Consider the following 13,415-nt stretch of genomic DNA (forward strand, 5'->3'; position numbering starts at 1 on the left):
AGGGATCGTTAAGCGCTCCGAGGGGAACGTCCCGCGTGAGTAATGGAGAGCCTGCCCAAAACCCCCTCCCCAAATCCAACCCCCGCATGGCTTCTGCCTCCTCCCCACGGTGCAGTGTCAGACTCCCACCATAGTGTCCCCAAACACTACCATCGGCCAGGGGCTAGGATTAGGGTCCGTTTTGGATTAGTGCATGTGAGGATGGGTTGGGATGAAGTGGAGGGACACACACTCTCCAGTGCTTGCAACGTGTGCTTGTTCAAGCCAGCACACAACTCAGGGTTGCCAACTGTCTAGAAATCTATAGACCAGTGGTGCCCGATCAGTGGTGCCATTGAGGGCCAACACTGTGTAGGTTTTTGTTCTAAACCAATCATTTCACCTGCTGTTATCACGACTTCATTCCCTACTCTGTGTGTGTGTAAATAGTTAGTAAGTGTGTTAATTAATGAAATCAGCAGGTGTAGTAATTAGTTGAAATGAAGACCTGCATACTCTCAGCCCTCCATGAGACAGGATTGGGCACCACTGGTATAGACAGCCCATGAATATTTCTGTTATTTTGGTCTGTAAATCAATAAATTGCAATGGCTGTTCATATTGATATCTAAATATAGATTTATGTACAGTAATTCCATACATTTCCAGAATGAGTAGAAACTGCATTGGCTAGTGTTTGACTGTTGTGTTTCCTGAAAATGTATCTGTGATTGATAGCTGTGATTGGTAGTCTGCAACTTGCACTTTATATTTGTCAGGCATGCTTGTAAAGGAGATATTTAAGAGTCCTCAAACGTGCCCCTCCATCAAAATTATTATATATTTTTGGTAATTAAGCCCTGTTTACAAGTTTTGGCTTTGTCTTTAATCGGGCTTTCAGCACCAGTCATGATAGGTGTCCACAATCATGCATATGTCTGTGCTCCGTATATATGCATGCAGATGCATTTTGAAAGTAATTTGTTTGTTTGATATTCCTGTGCATTTGTGTTCATAAAAACAGCCATTTTCCCTTCAGCTTTTTTTACCAAATTTGTAAGGTTGGCAACCTTGATGCAGAGTTAGGCTGGATAGCTTTGCTCCAACAGGAATTCACTGTACATATTCTGTCAATCCTTGCACTTTGCTGCAAAGTATTTAAGAAGCTCCATGTGACTTTCACATCCAAAAGTCAAGCTCCAATCATGAGTGCAAATCTGCCTTTCATCTCCCTCCGTCAGTTTTGACCCATTATGGCCTGGGAACTAAGAAGGCCTTGTTTGGAGGCTGGTGTACTCATGCAGTGCCTTCTCATGTCAGAGACCATCTGTCCCTCCTGATTTATTTTGTATACTCAGTGTATAATTCCTGATTTCATATGAGTTTGCCAATTTACTGCTGTGTCCGCACCTGAATCCAGGTGTGTGGTGCAGTCTGGTCAGAATTCCAAGTTCCAAGTTTGCAGGATAAAAACGTGTTAGGTTTTTCAGGTCACAGGCAAGTGAACTCAGCTTTTCTCCTAAACATTCCTGTATATATACTTTATAAAGAAGCAATACATTTTGACTGTCTCAGTAGTCAATATGTCATCATTTTAACCCCCCGCTTTTGCTTTCTGGAAGGAGATGTGAGGTAGGCAGAGAGCAGCTACAGTTAAAAGTCAACCAAATCTCAGCCCCCCACTGTCTCCGGCTGCCATCAGCTGGATGAAAAATGCCAAGAATGTTTTCTTTTCATGGCATTCATCTCAGAAGATATCTGTGGAAGAGGGTTCTTTCGGGTGTTAGATTACTAATCCCCCCACTGATGCCCCCTTACATGTTATGGCACATTACACTCATTTAGCAAACACACTTATCCAGCAGCTTACAAAGAGAACTATGTATGTTTGAAAAACAGCACTTCAGGCAACTAGCAACAGCAACTAGTGATAGGCTGGTAGCACCCAGTATTAGAATGACATTTCAACTATACTGTTGATGGTTGACTATACAGCATACAGCATATCCTTTTAATTGTAATCACACTGCCTTGAAAATGTGTGACTATAATGGAGGTGTTCACTAATAGCTAGTAGATTAGCATTCTACTGATAACTGTTTAATCAAGCTATTTTTTGTGCAGAGTTGCAAATAAATGAATGAATTAAAATATGAACGCTCTAATAAAGATTAACACATTTTGTAACCACTGTACAGTAACCATTGACTGTTACTGTAGTATTTATGCATTTTACAAACTATCAGTGGTCTAGTTTAAAGCTGTAGATTAAGATTAAGTAAAAAGGTGCTTGGATGCTTCAACACAACAGTTGTTTTCTTGATATAGTCATGTTTCAGTTTCTCCAGGCAGACTCTGTGTCATGTCTGTTGTATCCATCATGCTCCGTAAGGTTTCTCACTTGGCCTGTTGGAAAGCCAGTTGGACGTTATTTCCTCTGGTGTGGCCTTGAATGGAAACTGGAATCCTCTGAGACGCACTCTCTGCCTCTTCGATTTGGGAGTTTCCCCTTCCTGCTCCTCCTCTGACTGCCTCCTGTTCATCTCACCAGGCTCTCGCTGCGAGGAGTGCGCACCCGGTTACTATGGCGACCCCTCAAAGCCCGGTGGGCGTTGCCAGCCCTGCCAGTGCAGCAACAATATTGACCTCACCGACCTGGACTCATGTGACCGGCGCACCGGAGAGTGCAGGAAATGTTTGTACAACGCAGAGGGCCCCGACTGCGGCATCTGCAAGAGCGGTTACCATGGGGATGCCAAGCGTCGGAACTGCCGGAGTGAGTGACTGATTTACACTTCTTTCCTGGGCATGTGATCAAACAAAGATGAAAGCAATTAAAACATGTAAACAGGTATGCTAATTGTAGCTTTTTAGCTGGTCTTACACTGAAATACTAAAAGTCACTGTTAGTGAAGTTTGCTCTTTATTTTTTTATTTCTTTCTTGACTGTAAACACCTGACTTACAGTACACAGAAGCATGTGCGGCATGAATATGCCTGTATATGATATATTCTCAATATAAAACTCATTCACCATAGCAGATAACCAGTTTCCTGTGCACGGCATATTGTTATTGCTAAGATTACATGTTTATGTTTATTTAATAGTAAACATTTGATCTGTATCTCTACTCAATCCCCCAGAATGCACTTGTAACTTCCTGGGCACCGAGCGTAGACAGTGCTCCACGCGAGATGAGTGCGTGTGCAACCGTGGCACCGGGCAGTGTCAGTGCTTGCCCAATGTTATCGGGCTGACCTGTGACCACTGCGCCGCCAATTACTGGAACCTGGCCAGTGGGCATGGCTGTGAATCCTGCAACTGTGACCCCAACAATGCCCTCAGCCCCACATGCAATGAGGTGTGTCTCCCTATATCTTTAGAGGTGCAAATTGAGCAGGAATTGTTGAGGGAATCCAGAAAGTATACCTGCATACATTAGTTCTGACTTTCCAATGGAGGACTTCCAAACTTTGGTCCAGTTCGGCAGCTTTCTATGAGAAAAGTTAAACTGAATCAAAACAATGGCTGTTTGCATCTGAAGAAAAAGTGTGCCTGTGTGGAATGAAAGCTATGGCTTAATATCCGTTGTAATATGAGGCCTGCTAAAGATTACTTTCCAACCACAGGTTTCCCAGCACTTGTCATGAACAAAAATATGTAAAGCAGCTGCTCTGTTTATTCAAAGTCTCTGTGTTTCACATCTCAGTTCACAGGACAGTGCCAGTGCCGTAGTGGTTTTGGAGGGAAGACCTGCAGGGACTGCCAGGAGAACTTCTGGGGGGACCCCAGAGTTCGGTGCAGAGGTCAGTTTGTCCGTAGGGACAGGTTTTGACAAAGATAATTATCCCAGGGGACACAGGTCATTCACTTTTTTTTCTGTCAGTAACCTGGGTGACTTCATGTACAAACAGTGGTTTTAATTCAGGTCCTGAGGCCTGGATTGAAACCAACTCAATGCAAATTCAATACAGGTGGTGTCTACTGTATGTTCCTCTATTAATGAATTAACTGCTCTTGCTACCAGTTCAGCTCTATAGCATATTAACAGATTAGTGTACACTGTTATATGGTAATTTGTCTCTTATTCTTCCTCTGGACTGTCCTCTCCCCAGTGTGTGACTGCAACAGGCGTGGCATCGAGACGTCGCAGTGCGACCGGGTCACAGGGCACTGCGTGTGCCAGCAGGGCGTGTCAGGAGTGCGGTGCGACCAGTGTGCCCGTGGCTTCTCAGGTCAGTTCCCAGACTGCCAGCCCTGCCACCAGTGCTTTGGTGACTGGGACCGCGTGGTGCAGGACCTGGCAGCGCGCACCAAGGCCCTCACTGAGCGAGCCCGCGAGATCCAGCTCACCGGGCTGACCGGCGCTTATGAGAAGAGCTTCCGGGACCTGGAGGACAAGTTGGCGCAGGCCCAGGGCATCGTCAACGCCCGCAATGCCACTGCTGAGGGCATCACCAACCTCATGGGGCTCATTGAGGACTTAAGGTACATAGACACGCACACAGATACACACACTTACTCACACACACTTATACAGTATATTGGCACAAAGATAAAAGTACATGCAAACATTCACTTTAAAACACTAACATTAGCTGTACACACAAAGATACAAACAGTGCACAGTGCACAGCAGAGTGCATTTACCAAGGACATAATGCACTGTTCAGTAACACGGTGAGACATAACAGAATCAAAGGAAATTATGGCAACGCTTGTCTTCAACTTCCTCTACTCCCCTTTCTTCTCTTCATCCTCCCTTTCCAACTCCTACTCCTGCTCTTTCTCTTACCCTAACACCTCCTCACAGGGGACGTATCGGTGAAACCACTGACTCTCTAAACCGCCTGGAAGGAGACTTGACAAGCGTGCAGGACAACAACTATGAGGCCAGCAATGAGCTGAGCTCTCTGGAGAGAGAGGCCAAGGAGCTCAACCTGACCTCAGATCAACTCAACAGCCAACTGGACATCTTGAAGAACTCCAACTTCCTGGGTGAGCACAGTGATCTATTGCTATAGTGCTTTGTCAAAATTACATCTCTGTGTAAATCCATTTCCATTTCTATTTGCTTTTCCGTGATCTATCCAGCTTTCATCTTAATCTCTATGTTTCCCAATGCCTCTGAGGTCCTGCAGTATGATAATATCCCTGCGTCACCTTCTCCCTGCCAGGTGCCTATGACAGTATCCGCAGCTCCTACGACAAGTCCCGTGATGCCGAACGACGTGCTAACCAATCCACCACCAGCGTGCCCAGCACTGTCAGCCAATCGGCAGACACGCGTCGCAGGACAGAGCGACTCATAGACGGCAGAAAGGATGACTTCAACCGCAAGAACGCTGCCAACAAGCGCGCCTTAGCAGACCTCAACACAAAGACCCAGAATCTGGACATGAAGAAGATCAATGAAAAAGTGAGCTTTCCTTTTGGTCCTTTTCTCATTCACTTGTAACATCCCTTTGCTTCGATGTATATGAAATTATGTTTGGCCAGCTGTAAAAGCTGATCTCTCTTTGCCCCACCCGTCACCAGGTCTGTGGAGTACCTGGTGATGCCCCCTGTGGAGAGGCCTCTTGCGGTGGTGCTGGTTGCCGTGACGATGAGGGGAACAGGCACTGTGGAGGCCTCAACTGCAATGGTGCTGTGGCGACTGCAGATAACGCACTGAAGAGGGCGCAAGATGCAGAGAAAGAGCTGAACAAGGCCATGGGAGAAGTGGAGGATCTCTACCAGAAGGTGGGTCTTATGTCTGGTTTATTGGCAAATGTTTTTTTAGAGATCTGACAATAGCTGATAAAGCAGAGTTAATTATCATGACTGTAGTATTAATCACTGAAGCCTAGCTTATGTCTGATAAGTCAGACATAAAATGTTTATTTAAAACAATGTCAGGATTGTATGGGTGTGGTCTGGACCACCTCACCACCCCACCTCCTCGACTCCTACCAAAATGTACCACCAACAAATACATTTTATCAGAGAAGGAGGGAAACTGGGAGAGGGATAAGGGATTAAGAGCTGAAAAATAGGAAAATGCAAACAACCTCAAGAAAGCTCCGGTCAGCTCAGAGTCAGGTAATAAATTAAACTTCAACCATGTAATCCCCACCGGCAGAGATGGAAATGATTAGACTGATATAAGTCGATATTGCAATGCATTTGATTTCTCTAATTTTGCCAATGCTTACTACACGCTATAATAATCCAATACAATGTAGTCTGAATCCATTCACAGATTTACCCTTACAGTCACTTTAGATGTTTTTATTTGATTTTGTTTCAGAAAAAAAGTTTTCTCACAGCCCTCCTATCTGGCTTTACAGGTGGCTGAGGCCAAGACAAAGGCAGAAGAGGCAAAGGGAAAGGCTCAAGCAGCCCTGGACAAGGCCAACGACACCAAGAACAAGGTGGAGCGCTCCAACAATGACCTCCGTGACCTCATAAAGCAGATTCGAGACTTCCTCATGCGTGAGTTTTCTGGCTTTTACAGTATCTCTCCACACACACATTCACATTTCACGCACAGCAACAGATAATAATTGTCCACCCATATTGCAATGTATTAAGTGATTATGTGCACTTCAGGATTCTGATGTTTTTCTCATGGACTGAACTGTGTGTACTACAACTCATTGATTAGGCAGTTTTGTGTAAAGCCTTGTGTGATTTTTCCATGACAAAAAGCTAACTGGTTGATTGTTGATTATAATTATGCAGAGGAGGGTGCAGACCCCGACAGCATTGAAACGGTAGCAAACCGGGTTCTGGAGTTGTCCATCCCAGCCTCACCCCAGCAGATTCGCCACCTCGCTGAAGAGATCAAAGACCGAGTCAACAGCCTGTCCAATGTGGATGCCATTCTGCAGCAGACCCATGGCGACGTTCGCAAAGCTGAGATACTGCTGCAGGATGCTAAGAGGGCCAGGTAGGTCCAGCCAGGCAGGCAGAAGAGAGGGAGGCAGACAGGGTGAGGTATAGGTGGAAAAGAGGGTGAAGTCAGGGCAGAGGGAAAGTGGGAGAGTGAGATAAGAGTAGTAGTGAAGGGGAAGGGCAGAGACAAAGATTTGGCGTAGGATTAAATGATGTAATACTGGACACAAAGGCAGAGAAGGATAAATCACAGGACAGTCTGACACTTTGATGTGTTTGGTTTTTGAAGGAACCGGGCAGAGGGTGCAAAAAATACAGCAGAGACTGTGAAGCAAGCCCTGGATGATGCCCGAAAAGCACAGACTGCTGCAGAAAAGGCCATACAGCGTGCCAAGGAAGACATTGGCCAGACAGAAGCTCGGCTGGCTCAGGTATGTGGGAGAGAGATAAACGTTTCCCTAAGCCAGGGCTGTCCAACCCAAAATCTAACATCTTGTAGATTTTCACTCCAGCCCTAACAAGCACACCTCATTCAACAGCTAGTGATCTTGTTGAGCTGCTAATTGGTAGAATCGCATGTGCCAAATTAGGGTTGAAATGAAAACCGACAGGAGGGTAGATCTCCAGAACAGGTTTGGCAAGCCCTGCTCTAAGCAAGCCTTGCACTGTCGATGCTCCCATCATGGTTTACAGACTAACTTTATGTTTAATTCTAGAGAGGCGATGCCCCTATCAATAAAAATCCTTGTACAAAGCTCTATGGAGAGTTGTGGAAAGGACATGGAAACTAGTGAAATATGTCATTAAAGTCATAGAAAATTGTTCACTCAAATCTAACCATGACAGTGTACTGATATTAGATATTAATATGAAACTGCATATTTCTGTAAAGAATATATATTTTATATGGGTTCAAAATAACTTTAACCTTACAATAGGGTGATGTAATTAATTTTCAGATGAACTTTACTTCTACTAACACAATGTTTATTCCTGCAGATCCACTCGGAAACCTCTGAGAGTGAGAAGGACCTGAAAGATGCTGTGGATCGCCTGGGCAGCCTCAGCCGACAGATCGATGTCCTGAAGACGAAACGTGCCAGCAACAGCCTGGAGGCATCGCGCGCAGAGGAGACTGCCACCATGGCGCGGGATAAGGCCAATGAGGCTAAACAGGTGAAGATGAGAGGATACGTACACATGTACCGTTTAAGCCTACTGCTTAATGGACAGATGTGTGCATGCAGAGAGAGCCATGTCAATGCATCAACTTGAATCAAAGTTTAAAAACAATTCATTTCTCTATTGAAAAGAATGTAATTCTGTTTATCTGTGTTGGGGTAGATTTTGGATGGCGAGCTTACAGACAAATACAGGACAGTACAGGACCTGGTGGACAGGAAGGCAAAAACTGTGCAGGAGGCCAAGAGGAAAGCAGAGCGCCTCCGGGATGAGGCCAAGCAGCTGCTGCAAGATGCCCAGAATAAGCTGCAGAGACTAGCAGGTCAGCAACGATGGAAACGTGACTTTGTCTGGGGTTATGAGGCCCACCGGGGAATGTATCTTAGTTTTCTCTAAACTTTGAGGACAGTTGCCCCGTCCTCGTGCATTTGCCAACAAAGCGTTGATATGAATGTGTATTTGTGTTCATGCGGATGCTCTTCTTTTGTATGCAGAACTGGAGAAAGAATACGAGGACAATCAGAAAACATTGGAGGGCAAAGCCAAGCAGCTGGATGGACTGGAGGACAAAATGAAGGCTATACTCAATGACATCAACAAGCAGATCCAAATATACAATACCTGCCAGTAATAGGCAGTCTCCCACTTAGCACAGACTGGTCTGCACTGCAGACACTGCACTGGAATGTCAAAATGTACCACTGTACTTTAGAAATCTGCCCTCTAGTGGTCAGACGAGCACAACCCATTATACCAGCAGAGGAGGGAGCTGCCATACTACACAAAGTATAGCGGTGATATTGGCTGTAACATTGCGTACATCTTAAATGGTCATTTCTGTGAAAATGTGTGTGTTCTAATTTGCAGTTGTGAGAGCCATGGAATCTTCTTCACAGCAACATTTACTAAATGTGATATCAGCATGTTACATTCACTCATTGTAATGTGTGAGCAATGAATTGACACCTGACTTTAAACTCCCAGTAATAACTGAGTTTTTTTTTCTACCTCCATACATACCATAAATTAATTTACAGTTAGTTGTCTCAAAACATGTAACGTAAGCATTTTCTATCAAACTGTAGCCACTCCTGATCACTTTATTACTGTATGCCTCATGTCCTTGAAATTTGGTACACATTTGGTTGTGCCTCTTGTATGTATTTCTTTTCCTCATTTATGAATGAGTAAAATACCATAGCTTGAGGGTAAAATTGTGTAAAATCAATATAAATTCTAACCTACTTACAAAAACCATGTTTGTGTATACAATTAGACTGTATTTACAGCTTAGTGTAAAACGCCTTTACTATTGACAAATAGTGCAGTTAAATATTACAGTTAAGTGCAGTCTACTTGAATGTGTAACAACAATGTGCTTTGCAAATATAATTAGCTAAAATCTAGAGCATGGGTGTTGTCGACAATCTCTACTGGTTTTGTGGCTTAACTTCAAACCACAGCCAGTTTAGTCCTTTGAAACAAGGTGCATGACACAGCCAATAGCATTTAGCTGAGTCACATCCATATCCACAAGACACTGCAGCCTCCCTGTACACAAGTTTGGGAGATGGATGCTTTCATATCTTAAAACTGGTCTTGAAACTGCTAAATGGTTTTAAGTTAATCTCTTATAAAGGAACAGAAGAGGTTGCATCGGAGAACCACAATAGAAAAGGTAAGGGACACCATATCAAAAATATGGAGTTTAAGAAATGCTGCATATCAGCATTTGACAAACATAAATACAATAAATAAGTACTTCTAACATTCTCACACTGGTTCTGTCAACATTATGGCGTTAAGGAACAACATATTACATTTTAAAATCATAGTGAAACATCCTAAAAATGATCACATTGTTAAATCATTCACAAATTACATACTTTTAAATCATTACTGAAATTAAAAGATACTCAGTTAAGAATTTTATAATGGCTTTTATATTTTGAAAGCAATAAAATAAGCAAAAGACTTATCTGCAAATGCAAGAACAGACAGTATGTCTTCGTATTTATTTTTTCCATAGCATATATTAACATGAAGTCGCATTTAAAAAATATATAACACATAGTTTGGCTGGGTGACTTGATCGCAACTTAAATCGATGTATTAATTTGCATTAACAAAATAACCTCTGGTAAATAATTATATTGATCTGCATTTTGTTTGCAGTTTGTCAATGTTTTCAAATGTATGACCCATTGAGGTTTAACACTGAAAATTGCATTAAATATTTTAATAAGGATACATGATTAATCTATATAAAATGAGGAAATAACATGTCTAGTTTGTTCTTTATGTATATATTTATAATTACTTGTGTGTTCAGAGTTCTTTCTGTGTCCGAAAATTCATAGCCAATTCATAATTAAGCGAACATTGATGAAAAAGATTGATTTCTAATGAATGAGCTGTTGTTGGGTTGGCCATAGAAAGCTTTTGTCAAGGAATCTTGGTCTTTTAAAGGCCATTTTATTGGTGCTATGGAGAATCCCTTAATTACAGGACTAATCAAAAAATACCCAACCAGCATAACTGGTAACCTTAATAATTCCCCACTTAATCCTTTAATGTAATTCATTCCTGAAAACTACGTAGCTACCATGAACTTCAGGTTTATAGTTTGACCCCTGACTTGCAAAATTAATATCCCATATTTGAATCCTCAACTTTGAAACCTCAACAAACACTTCACAACTTAATCAGATCTTAGAAATTGATACTGAAGTAAAAGTTCAGATAAATTGGGTTGTTTGTTGGGTATGTTGAACAAGGTTTGAATGTACATAATGGACCTTAATTGACGTGTAAGCGGACTATATTTTTGCTACTTAACACGTGTATCCTATAAACCACACCAAACGGTTGCATTCTTCTTTTGTGACACTTTTCTAGGCTTTTAATGCAGCTTCTATCATTTGTTCTTTGTTTGGGGGGGGGGGGGGGGGGTTCACTTCAATCTCCTCTTCAGGAGGTGAAATGCATGCTCAATTGGTTTAAGGTCTGGTGATTGGCTTGGCCACTTTTTCTCCATTTGTTGTGTTGGCAGTGCATTTTGGGTCATTGTCTTGTCACTTCAATCTCCTCTTCAGGAGGTGAAATGCATGCTCAATTGGTTTAAGGTCTGGTGATTGGCTTGGCCACTTTTTCTCCATTTGTTGTGTTAGCAGTGCATTTTGGGTCATGGTGTTGATGAAGATCCTCCCAATTAGTTTGGACGCATTTCTCCGTAAATTGGCAGACAGAGTGTTTTTGTAGATGAATGGATTAATCCTGCTGCTACCATCAATAAAGGTTAGTGAGCCCACTCCAGAAGCAGCCAGCCCAAGCCATGACACTTCCCCCACCATGCTTCACAGATAAGCTTGCATGTTTTAGATCATGAGCAGATACCTTCTTTCTCCGTCACTTTGGTAGAGGTTAATCTTGGTCTCATCAGTCCATAAAACTTTGGATTTTGTCATCTCGCCTTCCGATTCTTACAACTGATGGATTGCATCTTGTGGTATAGCCTCTATATTGCTGCTCTCTAAGTCTTCTTTGAATGGTTTATTGATACCTTCACCCCTGCCCTGTGGAGATTGATTTTGATGTCACTGACTGATGTTTGGGGGTTTTTCTTCACAGCTCTCACAATGTTTCTGTCATCAACTGTGACCTGTTCAATGTCTGTTGCACAGTGGTTTCTTTCTTTTTCAGGACATTCCAAGGTGTTGCACAAGCTATCCCCAATGCTTGTGCAACGGCTCTGTTCAATTTCCCCTTTTTTCTAAGCTTCAAAATGGCTTGCTTTTCTTCCAAAGACGGCTCTCTGGTCTTCATGTTGGTTTATCTTTTCTAATACAAATGCAGTATTCACAGGCAAGGTCCAAGGCTAAAATCAAGAGTAGACATTCAGAACTATTAACTGTTTAACCAATCAATCTAACAGGACAAATCTGAGCAAAAAAAAAAACACCTGTCAGTCACTTTCCAATACTTTTTCTCACCTAAAACTTGGGTGGTGTTATACAAAGGGTGATATGTTCTAACTTGCTTAACAAATACCAGGAAATAAAAGCTGAAATTCAGATCTGTCATCTCATGTACATCCTTTGACCTCAAACTAAACTGTCTTCAGTGTATAGCAAAAACAATGGAACTGACCTTGCTTTTCCAGTACTTTTGGAGGGGACTGGATGTGAACTTAATTCCTACTTACAAGTTTATTAAAATGCTTAAATTGCATGGGATAGGGTGTCCATAAGATTAATGATTCATGTTGGTTATAAAGACGGTTTACAAAAACACTCATGCTATAATTTGTGTATAATATTGATAGCACAGGCACTTCTTCTTTCCATAAAAAGACCTCCGTCACGTGACAAGGAGCTCTTTTGATGTTGACTTCAGGAAGCAGTTGGGCTTTCGTTTCTTTCTGTTTTGTTCTTAAAGAAAGTGCGAGTCACTGCACAAAGACCGGGCGAAGAAAGTTACAGGAAAGAGATCACGTTTACACTTAAACGTACGCACTTCACATCTATTTTGATGTGTTGTTAGTATTGAACAATATGGGTCCCGGCTAGAATCTTCTAGAAACACCGGAGAACGGAGTTTCCTGTCTTTCGGACAGGGGCGAACAGCGGCCCGCTGCCGAATCCAGGAGCCTCGGGCTGAAGTGATTCGGTTTGCCGGCCAGCGATCAAAGGAGTGGGAAAACGCCACACTGTCTTATAAACTCTGTGAGTACAGATGGCTAGTATATATGTAATTTATTCACTTACTTTCATAACGCGAGGTAGATTGCTATAATTAGGTGGATGTTCAGCAAGAAGATGGTATCTGTCCTTGTTAAATTGACGTTTGCGAGTTGGCTAGACAAGTTAGCTAGCACAGCTAGTCTAGCTATCTAGCAAGCTACCTACTGTAGCATTTTAGCTTGCAGCTAAACTAGCCACTTGGTGTCATTCGTTAATAACAGACTAGCTCTAGATGACTTGACTAGCGAGTTAACATTAGTCAATGTAATGTTAATGTTAGTCTAGACGAACTGGTTATCTTGCTAACAATGCAGTTGTTACGCGATGCACAGGTTGCTAAGCAGAGATACCGAGCTATGGCAAGTCACAATACGATCGTTTAGTTGGGTAACGAGTTAGCCAAGTTGCTAGTAAATGGTGGAATCGTGTGCTCGGTCAATAACCTCGTTAAGTTAGCTGTACGTTAGTCCACCGGATTTAATGCCGTAGTGAATGTGTGCTGCATTGGCCAGTTAACCTTCGTGCTAGCAACACTTCCAAGTTATCGAAAATAAAGCAAGGGTGTCCAAAGTCAAAGACCTGAAAGCGATAAGTTCCCTACCTAGCTAGCAACCTAACGTAGCTAAGCTATGGTT

General features: G+C 42.7%; 2 protein-coding genes across 4 annotated transcripts in view; both read left to right on the top strand.

Moving 5' to 3' along the window:
- Window positions 1–9,015, top strand: part of lamb2 (laminin, beta 2 (laminin S)) — a 33,101-nt gene extending 24,086 nt beyond the window's left edge. Inside the window, exons 22-35 of one of the 2 annotated variants that reach the window (XM_061257854.1) lie at window positions 3–35; window positions 2,531–2,755; window positions 3,124–3,341; window positions 3,690–3,786; window positions 4,096–4,468; window positions 4,794–4,978; window positions 5,158–5,399; window positions 5,519–5,722; window positions 6,310–6,454; window positions 6,704–6,911; window positions 7,146–7,287; window positions 7,856–8,032; window positions 8,201–8,360; window positions 8,533–9,015. In XM_061257854.1, the coding sequence (XP_061113838.1) occupies window positions 3–35; window positions 2,531–2,755; window positions 3,124–3,341; window positions 3,690–3,786; window positions 4,096–4,468; window positions 4,794–4,978; window positions 5,158–5,399; window positions 5,519–5,722; window positions 6,310–6,454; window positions 6,704–6,911; window positions 7,146–7,287; window positions 7,856–8,032; window positions 8,201–8,360; window positions 8,533–8,669 (2,546 nt within the window). In that variant the 3' untranslated portion in view covers window positions 8,670–9,015. The remainder of the gene's footprint in view (window positions 1–2; window positions 36–2,530; window positions 2,756–3,123; window positions 3,342–3,689; window positions 3,787–4,095; window positions 4,469–4,793; window positions 4,979–5,157; window positions 5,400–5,518; window positions 5,723–6,309; window positions 6,455–6,703; window positions 6,912–7,145; window positions 7,288–7,855; window positions 8,033–8,200; window positions 8,361–8,532) is intronic. The other variant, XM_061257852.1, reaches the window with a different exon arrangement.
- A 3,432-nt stretch (window positions 9,016–12,447) lies between these two features.
- The window catches only part of usp19 (ubiquitin specific peptidase 19), a 34,188-nt gene continuing 33,220 nt past the window's right edge, over window positions 12,448–13,415 (top strand). For both annotated transcript variants that reach the window (XM_061256640.1, XM_061256641.1), the window contains exon 1: window positions 12,448–12,762. The gene's annotated coding sequence lies outside the window, so the exon portion shown is untranslated. The remainder of the gene's footprint in view (window positions 12,763–13,415) is intronic.

Source organism: Conger conger, chromosome 10, assembly GCF_963514075.1.
Source record: "Conger conger chromosome 10, fConCon1.1, whole genome shotgun sequence".
NCBI classification, from domain to species: Eukaryota; Metazoa; Chordata; class Actinopteri; order Anguilliformes; family Congridae; genus Conger; species Conger conger.